The sequence below is a fragment of the Hevea brasiliensis genome, chromosome 16 (assembly GCF_030052815.1).
Source record: "Hevea brasiliensis isolate MT/VB/25A 57/8 chromosome 16, ASM3005281v1, whole genome shotgun sequence".
In the NCBI taxonomy this organism is placed as follows: Eukaryota; Viridiplantae; Streptophyta; class Magnoliopsida; order Malpighiales; family Euphorbiaceae; genus Hevea; species Hevea brasiliensis.
In genome coordinates, this window is record NC_079508.1 from 50,595,461 (window position 1) to 50,607,088 (window position 11,628).

The window sequence follows — 11,628 nt, forward strand, 5'->3', positions numbered from 1 at the left end:
TAGCGTGCATAAATTATTATGTCTATCTCTCTTATCAACTTGAAAATAAATAATTATGTATGGCCATTATTGAACATAAGGGGAAAAAAAACTGGCTTTAATTAAAGGAGTACTTCGATGTCCTTTGAAAATAAAAGAAAACAAAGAACAAGTGTGCAATTAATTATTATATTTTGTTCATTAAAATTTATTATTATAAATTTATATCTCAATAAAAATGCGAGAAATTGACATAAAGATGCATTTAGTAGGACATAATAGGAGAATTTATATTCTATAAATACCATTCCATGAAGCTTTGGCTTGCCACAGACACTCCAATTCTCACATCTTTATTTGCCTAAAATATATAGATCTCTCTTTCTCAATGGCAACCCAATTACTTACAAATGGTTCCCCCCTGTACACCACCAAAGACTCCTTTTCAGGAGAGGATGGGGCAATACCTGTTCTTGATTACTCAAAGCTCGTCTCTTCTGATCCCAGTCTCCGGTCTCTGGCCGTTCATGACATGGGCCGAGCTTGCATCGACTATGGCTGCTTCATTGTATGAAAAACAAGTCTTTCTTTTACTCTTTATTTATTTAGTTATTATTGTTAAATCACTCTTATGCATGCAGCTAATTTATATCAATAAATTGAAAAAGCTGGCTTAATGACTGTTCTATTCATGTAGGTGACAAACCATGCAATCCCAGACACTGTGATCAAAAGACCAATAGACAAACTATTTGAATTCTTTGATCTGCCTGAGGATGAAAAACGAAAATATGACCACAAGGATCCAACAGATTTAATCAGATGGGGCAAAGGCAATCTCAACCACGTTAGCCGGGAATTTGTCAAGATGGCTGTCCATCCTACCTTTCACTGCGCTTCTAGCCCACCTGGTTTCAGGTCATTTCAATATTAATTTGTTATTATTAAACTAATGTTAATTTCCAGTGCTGCCTCAAATGTTAACTAGCCACATTTCCTATCTGTTCTGTGAACAGTGAGATTTTACAGGAGTATACCCATAAGGTGAGAGAACTAGGAATTGAATTGCTTGGAGGGATTTCAACAGCCCTAGGACTTGAACGAGACTATATAGAGAAGAAAATGAACCTGAAATCAGGCTACGATTTCTTTACTGCAAATGACTATCCATCACGCCAACATTCTGAAAATCGAATTGGGCAATTTGCTCATATCGATCCTAGTCTCATTATCCTCATCATCCAGAATGTGAGTGGTGGCTTGCAGGTTGAGCATAACGGCAAGTGGCTCAACGTAAATCTTAAGCCTGACTGGATTTTTGTTAATGTTGCTGATCATCTTGAGGTATACTAAATTTTCATGTGTGCACGCATACATATGAAGATCTGTACACATATATTTTCATGTGAATTTCATTACTGATCTTTTGTTATGATAGATTTTAACCAATGGCAAGTACAAGAGTGCTCTACATCGAGTGGTGGTGAACAATGAAGTTAGGAGGGCAACTCTACCCCTATTTCTGGGGCCATCATTGGACACAGTCGTGAGCCCTGCACCAGAATTCACAGACAATGGCCGCTCACCGGCATATCTCGGGATTACCTATAAACAATACTTGGAATATAATAATTTCCACGTTATTGACGGAAAGTCATGCCTGAACCAGATTCGACTCTGAACCATCAAATTAAATAATATTCTATATATATATAAGCTAGGAAAAGTGTAACATTCTACCACTGTTGTGGTGTAATATATGCATCGATGAGATATGTGTGCGTGTTTTCTTTCCCTTTCCATTTTCAGCTGAATAATAAAGACCGTGTTTGAGAGAAACAAGATATCCCTCTTCTCTCATCTTTGCAAAATTTCCTTTGATTTTCTTATGGAAGATTTGTAAGCTTGTTCCAACCATATTGATTTAAACTATACATTAAACTAGATTAAATTAGCATGCCATTGCCTAAATTAATGAGGCTTAATAATAAATTGGTTTAATTGATGAAATTCATATTAATTTTTTTATTTTAATTTCATTGATAATATTTTTATCTATGAAAAAATTTTATTAATATTAATAAGAGAACAAACTTAATATGAGCACGTGAAACTAAGAGCAACACGAGTCCAATAAACTATTTCCATGCATCCGTCCAAAGACATGAATATTAAGTCAAAATATATACATCCAATCCCTGACGTGGCCCTAAATGTCAAAAAAATGCAGCGTTTTAACTCAATAATTTTCACGTTTTTAGTTTGCATTGGTTACTATTCTATGAAATTATAAGATATAAATTTAAATTCTAATTAAATTTAATAAAAAAATAGTTTTTATTTTATGTATTTAATTTATCCTATTTTTATTTCATATTATTTTATCATTTGCAATAAACACTTCATGAAGTTAGCCTAATCATTAATGGGTTGGATTACTTTGCCGTTAAAGTATGTTGTTAAAATTTAAATTTATTGGGGTGCTCGTACTTGAACCTTTTTTCTTTCTTTCTTTATGTCAAAATTATTAAATGAAACCGTTTTAGTCAGATAAATGGGATTAAATATGATGTGCGACTTAATCTTCTTAAATTTTAAGCGAAGTTTATTTAATTAATTAATTTATTTGTTTTACAATTGTTTAACAATATGACAGGTGAATTTATGAGCCATTTGGTCATCATCTAAGGGAACCCATGATTGGTGGTTAATGTGACTTCCATCAAGGGAGTTATTGACTCCCATGCCCATTCAATCAATGTTGGTAATTTTCAAAGAGAAGTGACTACTTTTTGTCGATATAGACACCGTCACAGCTTGATTTAGGAAAAATTCTTTAGTGTAAGATGCACTGTATACATGTGAATGTTGCATCCTTTAGCCCAGTGGCGAGGCCACGTTTTGCACAAGGGGGCAATTGACACCTTAGCTTTTCTTTAAATATATATATTATTGTAAAAATATTAAATTTAAATTTTTTTTTAAATTTAATATTTATCCCCTTAAAGTTTAACATTTGTCTTTCTAAATTTTAACTTAAATAAAAATAAAAAGAAATATTTTAGTTATTGTTCGCTTTATATTTTTAAAAACAGCAACTTAAAAGTTGTTCCCTAGAAAAGAGAAGAAAAGTTAAAAAGAGTTTAACAAAGTTAAACGGACAAGAAGGTAAATGGTCAAAAATCAAATTCAATTTTGAAATTTGAGAATAAAATTAATAATTTTGTATTTATATTTAATTTTTTCTTTTAATTTTATTTTTTATTTCTCAAATAAAAAAATTTATAGTTTTATGTATTTTTTTAAGTAGTCAAATCTATTTTATAAAATTATTTTTTCTACTATCAATTTTAATTTTTGTTGTAAATATGATAAAACATAAAAAAAATTTTCATAATTTATATCATAATTTAAAATTTTTATTAATTTTAATGATTAAGTAACTTGTTGTAATTATCATTGGTTCTTGAAATTGTTAGAGCCAATACTTTTAAGATAAATCATTGTTATTATATTTGGTTCCTAGAATTATTAAAAATCATAATATTAAAATTCTTATAGATATTTTTTTATTAGATTTTCTCTTATTATGCAAATAAGAAATATTAGTATAATTTCATCCTACCCTATTAATCAATTTCAATTTTAGAATGAGAAAACTGATTTTTAATTGCACAGTCAAACAATTTCATAAATATGTTGTTGTCATAAGTTTTTGATTTAACAATTGAATACTTTAATAAAAAAAATGTTATTAAAAAAACATTGTTATTTTACTATTTATATGATTTTAGAAAATAAGAATAAATGAATTTTAATGGTAAAATTATTACCAAATATGAATTATATAAAATTTAATTAAATTTTATATTTTAATATTGATTTTGATTGTGATACACCTAAAAGGGAATTGAATATCAATTTTGGTTCAAATTAGGAAAAATTTTCATTCTAATTTTAATTTTGAAATTTAAACAGAATGAACTCATATAATTTTTTTTTTTTGAAAGTTTGCCCTTCTTAATTTCAAATTCTAGCTGCCATTAGTTCCATAAGCCACCGAGATGAATGAACAGAATTTAGCCGTTTATTCCAAGCATCTAGAACCGAGAAAAAAGCAAATTAAGGGAATGCTGTTTACTCACTATGTAGGGCCTTAACATTTAACGCAGATGAATGTAATCCAATTCATGCATGCAAATCAAAGAATTCCTTGCCTGTTGCCCGGACATTTCTCGCTCTAACATCTCTCTCTCCCATAAATAAAACTGGCAGAAACAGCTCCAGTAGTTACTCAAAAGCCTTTCGATCCCAACAATATCACCTCCATGAACTCCTCCATTACACTTCCACCCGGAACAAAAATGACGAATTCCCCACCATTGATTACTCTATGCTTTGCTCTGATGATCCTGATGTACGGTTAAAGGCCCTCCACAAACCCGATAAAGCATGCATGCAGGGAGTATACCAGCTTCAACGTCCGTAAAATCACTAAAAAAGAGTTTTATTTTTTGTCTTGTTTCTAAAATTATTTTATTAATTATGTATTAACTAGAGTTGTCATAAATATAAAACTTTTTGCAGCTGGTAAGTCATGGTGCGCCAGATAAGTTATGGAAGAAGCACTCAAGGGGATTTCTAGTTTTTATGATCTGACTGAAGGAAAGAGTATCGGACAACGAATCCTCTTCACCACCAGTGACGAAACCAAGGAATGTCTCAGGGTGGTCACACATCCTAAGTTTAATTGTCCAACAAAAACAGCTGCCTTCAGGTAATTAATTAATTAATTAATCGAATAATTACCCACTGGTTATGCAAACTTAAACTAGCAAACTTAAACTAATTAAAGTAATGAATACATTTATTTATATGGTTTGTAGTGAGGCATTTGAGGAGCATGTCAAAAGACTCCGAGAGAAAATTTAGTTTGGCTCGGGCATTTTCAAAAATTCTGGGATTTGAGGACTGCTACCTTGAGAAGGCACTGAAGTTGGAGTCAGGCTTCGATGTAGGAATGTAGCTGTATTGGGTATTTACCCTCCCTGGTTAGAGCTAAAAGGTTCCCACGGGGTGCCTGCTCATACAGATTCTGGGTTCTTCGTTTTACTCATTGAATCTGGGACCATCAGCATTGATGATTTAACATCTCATGGCAACTGGGTCAAGGCTAAAATTCCTCCTAATGCCATGTTTATTCTCAACTCAACTCAACTAAGTTTTTATCCCAAAAATTTATTGGAGTCGGCTGCATGGATTCTCTTTCTCCACTCTAAACGATTTTGGGTTAAATTCTCGAAAATATGTAATACTTTTAGGTTATATTGTACTACTCTCCTCCAAGTTAGTTTAGGTCTACCCATTCTTTTTTTTCTATCCCCTAACCCAATGTGCTTTACTTGTCTTACTGGAGCCTCCTTATATTTACGCTTCACGTGATCAAACTACCTCAATCTCTCTGCTCTCAACTTATCCTCAATTGACACCACTCCTATATTTTTTCTTGTACTCTCATTACGAACTTTATCTAGTCTAATATAGCCACTTATCTACCTTAACATTCTCATCTCTGTAACTCTCATCTTAGACACGTACAACTCCTTCATTGTCCAACACTTACAACTATATAACATAGCCAATCGTATGACTATATGGTAAAATTTTCCTTTCAACTTATTGGGAATCTTGCGATCATATAAAACTCCCGTGGCACGTTTTCACTTCAACTATCCGACTTTAATCCTATGACTAACATCCTCCTCACATCCCCTATCTACTTGAAGGATTGAGTCGAGATATTTAAAGTGATTACTTTCGGGCAATACTATTCCATCCAAAGTAACTCCTTCCCTATCACCAGTTCGGCCTTCACTGAACTTGCAATGCATATATTCTGTTTTCGTTCTACTTAACTTAAAACTCTTTGATTCTAGAGTACTTCTTCAAAGCTCTAATTTTCTATTGACTCATTTTCGTGTCTCATCTATCAGAACTATATCATCCGAAAACATCATGCATTAAAAGATACTCTTATATATGTTTCATCAATTCATTGAGAACTAATGTAAAAAGGTAAGGGCTCACAGCTGAACCTTAGTGTAATCTAACTGAGATAGAAAAATCTCTTGTGTCCTCTCCCACTGTACTCACAATAGTAGTTGCTCCTTCATACATATATTTCAATACTTGTATGTACCTAATAAGTATCCTTTTTTATTCTAACACTCTCCATAAGATATCTCTTGAAATACTATCATAAGCCTTCTCTAAATCGATAAAAATTATATGTAGATCTTTTTTCACATCTCTATATTTCTCCATCAAGCTTCTAATGAGAAAGATCGCTTCTATAGTTGAACGACCGGGCATAAAGCCAAATTGATTGGGAGAGATAGAAGTATCATGACATAGTCGATGTTTCATAACTCTCTCCCACAACTTCATAGTATGGCTCATGGGTTTATTTCTCCTATAGTTTGAGCAACTTTGTATGTCTCCTTTATTTTTAAAAATATGTACTAAAATACTTCTCCTTCATTCATCAGATATTTTCTTTGAGTTTAGAATCTTATTAAATAATTTAGTTAACTATGCCACTCTCACATCTCTCAAACACTTCTACACTTCAATTGGTATTCCGTCGAGTTCACAGACTTTATCCACTTTTATTCTCTTAGGTGCTTCCTTTACTTCTAAAGATCTAATCTTTCTAATGTAATTCACATTTTTTTTTATTGCTTTGTAGTCTATATTAACGCTATTACCACTTTGACTAGTATTAAAAAGATCATCAAAATAATTCATCCATCTTTCTTTAATGTCCTAATCTTTCGTCAATACTTTTTCTTCTTTATCCTTAATGCACACCTAACTTGATTGAGATCTTGACATTTCTTTTTTCTCCTCTTTGCTAAACTATAAATATTTTTCTTCCCTTCTTTAGTTCTAACTTTCTTATATAACTTTTTAAAGGCCTGCGCTCTTGCTAGACTAACTGCCTTTTTTGCCTCTTTCTTTGCTATTTTGTACTGTTCATAAGCCTCATTATTATCATACTTAGATAATTTTTTATACTATTCCCTCTTTCTCTTCACTGCCTTTTATACTTTCTCATTTCACAACCATCTCTCTTTTGAGGATGGTTCATATCCTCTAGACCCTCCAAGTACTTTTCTAACTACTTCTCTAATCTTTAATGTCATCTATATCCACGTACTATTGGCCTCCACATCTAGCTTCCATGCTTCGGACTCGAAAAGCTCATTTTTGAACTTTACTTGCTTTACTCCTTTGAACTCTCATCACTTTGTTCGAGCTACAATATTTCTTCTAGCTTACTTGAATTCTTCCTAACTTGACATCCAAGACCATTAACCAATGTTGACTTATTAAAGCCTTTCCCAGAATAACCTTGCAATTCTTGCATAGAGCTCTATTTGTCTTTCTGATTAAGAGGAAGTCAATTTGGCTTCTATGTTGTCCACTTATAAAAGTCACTAAATGCGACTCCTTTTTTATAAAGTAGGTATTTGCTAGTATTAGGTCATACGTCATGGCAAAATCCAGGATATTTTTTCCCTTCTCATTCTGGCTATCAAAACAAAAACATCCATGAACATTCTCATAACCTTATCTATCATTTCCTACATATTCATTCAAATCTCCACCGATGAGAACATTCTCTTCATTTGGTATGCTTTGCATTAGATCATCCATATCTTCCCAAAATATTTGTTTACTCTCACTATCTAGTCCTATTTATAGGGTATAAGCACTAACTACATATATTATTTCTCCTTCTAGTACTAGCTTTATTAATATAATTCTATCTCCTACTCTTTTCACAACTATTATGGCATCTTTTAATGCCTTGTTTATAATCATGCCTACTCCGTTCTTATTTTTTTCCTTTTCGTTAAATCACAGTTTATATCCTAAATTGCCTACTTCTTTGCTTTTCTCTCCTACCCATTTAGTCTTGTTGTCCCAAAATAGTCCAAGAGGGGGGTGAATTGGACTTTAACAATTTATCGGCCCTTGCTTATAGCCTAATGAAAAATTGAGGCTTCGTTCAACTATGTGCTTCTCTATATAAAAAGAAAATGATATGTGCTTCAACAATGTGTTCCTAAGTTGCAATTCAATTCTCAATCAATGTTTATGGCAATATCTAACAAAGCATTCATCAACCAATTTTCTCAAGTCACTCAATATGTTCACAAATTTATCAACTCAATCTATTTAACCAACATTCAATATCATGTATATGCGGAAAAATTTAAAATTGCACAAAAGTAAAAGGTAAAGGATAGAGAGATCAAACACAAGGATTTTATAGTGGTTCGGCTTAACTAGCCTACATCCACTCTCTCAAAGAACCTTCTTTGAGTCTTCTCTCCACTATTTGCTCTTTTGAAGGCAAGAGACCAAAAGCCCTTTACAATTTCTCAACACCAAGCTTTTACACCAAGGTAGCTTGAAACCTTCTCAAGTGCAATCACAAGCACTAACTCTCCCAAGCTTCAATAGGTGCTTGTACAATCTCTCTTGAATGTAATTCAATGTTTCAACACTCACTCTTACACAATACAAATCAAACTATAAAGAAGAGATGAGTTGATTTGCCAATGGTAGCTCAAAATCTTTAAAGCTCTTGAATGAAAGCAATAAATGAAAAATCAATGTTGGAGTTCAAATGTAAGCTTTCATTAAGTGTAAATGAAGTAGAGAATGTGTATTTATAGTCCCAAATCATTTTAGACCGTTTGAAACCCTTTTGGAACGTTATACACACTGCCCAAGACAAAATAGCCGTTATTTTGTCCTTTTGTGCGAAGTTGAGCTCGATAAATTAGCAAACTAATAAAATTTTAGGAGCAGTCAGTAAACTGGTTAGTAAACTAACTTTTTTAGCAAACTCATTAGCAAACTAAAAAATTTAGCAAACCAGTTAGGAAACTAAGTCAACAGCTGCATGTCTCAACTTGCAATGCAAAATAATTTAGACCTTTAAAAAATATTTCAATAGTTGTGTTCAAGGTCATGATGAGAAAAAGTAATCAGAAAATAAATTTTCATTTTTGAGCTCCATATGACTAAATTCTCATCCATTCTTTTTCACACAAGACCTAAGACTCTAACACTATGCTTTTCATACCTTTGCTTTGAGTCTTGATTTCCATAGCCTTTTTCTCATTTTGGATTTGTCTTGAAATACCTTTGAGTATCCTTTCTCCTTAGATACAACTTCAAAGGTTCTTTATGCATAAGACAAAGAATCTACACATCACTTTAAGGTTAGGTTAGATAGATTCTCTTTGAGTTTTGTTATCATCAAAATCAATGCTCATTTTGAGCTACACGGGGTCAACAATCTCCCCCTTTTTGATGATGACAAAACTCAACTGAATCAACAGTAAAAACTAAAAGTGTGTGAGAATTTATGTGAGTATGTAAATCCAAGTATAGTATACCGAAAAAGCTCCCCCTAAATATATGCACACAATATCCAAGAAATCCATTTTCTGTACATAAGCTCCCCACAATTATGCTATCAAACATATTCACACTTCACAAGTATCAATCACAAGTATAAGCATATATCCAGCAACACAAGTATCATCACATATATATATCTCACAATCATCAACACACATTCACATATCATCACACTTCACAAGTATATCAACACATTTCCATAGTCTCATGTTTATCAACACATATTCACATATCCATAACCATTCTCCCCCTTTTTGTCATCAATCAAAAAAGGAAACAGGAGAAAATACCCAAAAAGAATCATGTTAGCCAAAATGGAAATGCAGTAAGGTAGACAGTAGCAAACTAAAAACCAAAAGTAGCACACAGACTAGTAAACTAAAAATGCAACGATAAACTAAAAATCCGGATGAGATGCTATTTAAGTCTCATTTACTCCTGAGTGGATTTTGAAGGCACCATTTTCTTCCTAGGCGGTTTAATAACGGGCCGGAGGTGCTTGGTCACCACTTGATCATTTTCTCGGCCTCATCATCTTGAAGGGGTTGAAGAAGCGGCGAATGCAGTGGTCTGGATTTGACACGGTTGACTTGTACCTTTTCTTACCTTTCTTTGCTGCAGGGGCAGCAGCTGCAGATAGCTGAGTTTGAGCGCTAGCTTGGTGTTCTTTGAGAGAAGGTTCACGGTCTTTGTGTAGGAACAAATGGTAGCTCAACTGATGGTGCAGGTGGAGGTTCAACAGCTTGTTCAGATTCTAGAACCGTTTCACTTTCGTTTGGCAACTCACTTTCAGTTGCTACAACTTTTTTACCATCAAGGTCAGGAGGTACATCAGTTGTAGGACCAATCTCAGGTTCAAGAACTTGGTCACTAGCTTGCTCATCAGGGGCATCCACTACAGGTTCAAATGCAGCCCGACAAGTTTACCACTTTCACATGCCATATCGTGGAGACTCTTCAACTTTGTTGCTTTCTCCCTTATCAGCAGAAACCTGAGTACCAACCTCAACTTTAGTTGGAACTCCAAGTTCCTTGGCCTGCTGAAGAGCCAGAATCAGCTTCTTTAACTCCTCATTTTGAGTGAGCAGGTGACTCACTTTATAGTCAACCACATCCATAAATTTTCTGAGAATGTCAAGGGACTGACTTGTTGCACTAAAATGTTCATTAACAGTAGCCTTTATCCCTTGAATTTCATTCAAAACTTCACTAGCGTAACTGAATCAACTTTAGCAGAGGAGGAACCACCCTTTTCAAATCTTGTTTTTCTCCCATCAGTTTCGGAATGTATTTCTCTAAGCACTATCAAGTCAGCCCTAGAGATTTCCTTAGTGACATTCACCTTTAGCTCTTTAAACACAAGTGATTAACAAATGTGCATAAGGCAGTTTCCCAATCCCATAGGCTTTGCACATGTTTTTGAAGATTAAGTAAGCTAAATTCAACCTAACTTTATTCACAATGTGCCACATAATACACATGTCCAAGTGACTCAGATAGCCATAACTGCCAGATTTCGGACAGAACACATAATTCACCATACTGTGAATAATTTTGATATGCTGGAGGGCTTTGGTACTGGTGGATTTCTCATTTTTGGCAGTGTTAGCAGGGAACACCTCATTTTCAAATTCAACCAGATTAAACCCTGCTACTCTAGCAACATCCTTATGTGTGGAAATTCTATTTCCATCATTGGGCAAATTTAAAGCCGTGGCTATCAGTTCAACAGAGACACTTTATGTATTTGTATTCAAAATGACTTCAAATTGATCCTCATCATCAACAGTTCGCATGGTTCTATAAAATTCTTGTACAAGCCTAGGGTAGTATTCATTTGCGCATTCACAGACACCCAACCAGCCTTGAAACTCAAAAAGCTCTTTAAAGTGAAAGTTTACCTGATTAAAGTTCTCCCATTTGATGAATTTGCAATCCAACAGTGCTTTATCCACTGAACCCGAAAGCTTTGCGATACCCATTTTCTTTTTAGCATTCGTCCCTTGCTTCTGTACCGTCTTTTTCTTTTCTGGCGTCGATTTTGGGGATTCGACACCCTTGGACGAGTGAGAGGACTCACTAACTGAGTTTGATTTTGGCACGTCGTGCTTTCCTTTCATTTTCTTCCGTAATGCCGCGACAGGAACA

General features: G+C 33.8%; 1 protein-coding gene across 1 annotated transcript; it reads left to right on the top strand.

Moving 5' to 3' along the window:
* Positions 1–316: 316 nt before the first annotated feature.
* LOC110634561 (2-oxoglutarate-dependent dioxygenase 19) lies at positions 317–1,813 on the top strand. The gene is made up of 4 exons (XM_021783614.2): positions 317–547; positions 677–897; positions 996–1,323; positions 1,418–1,813. The coding sequence occupies exons 1-4, from the start codon at positions 368–370 to the stop codon at positions 1,658–1,660; spliced, it is 972 nt and encodes a 323-aa protein (XP_021639306.1). The 5' UTR covers positions 317–367; the 3' UTR covers positions 1,661–1,813.
* Positions 1,814–11,628: the final 9,815 nt, after the last annotated feature.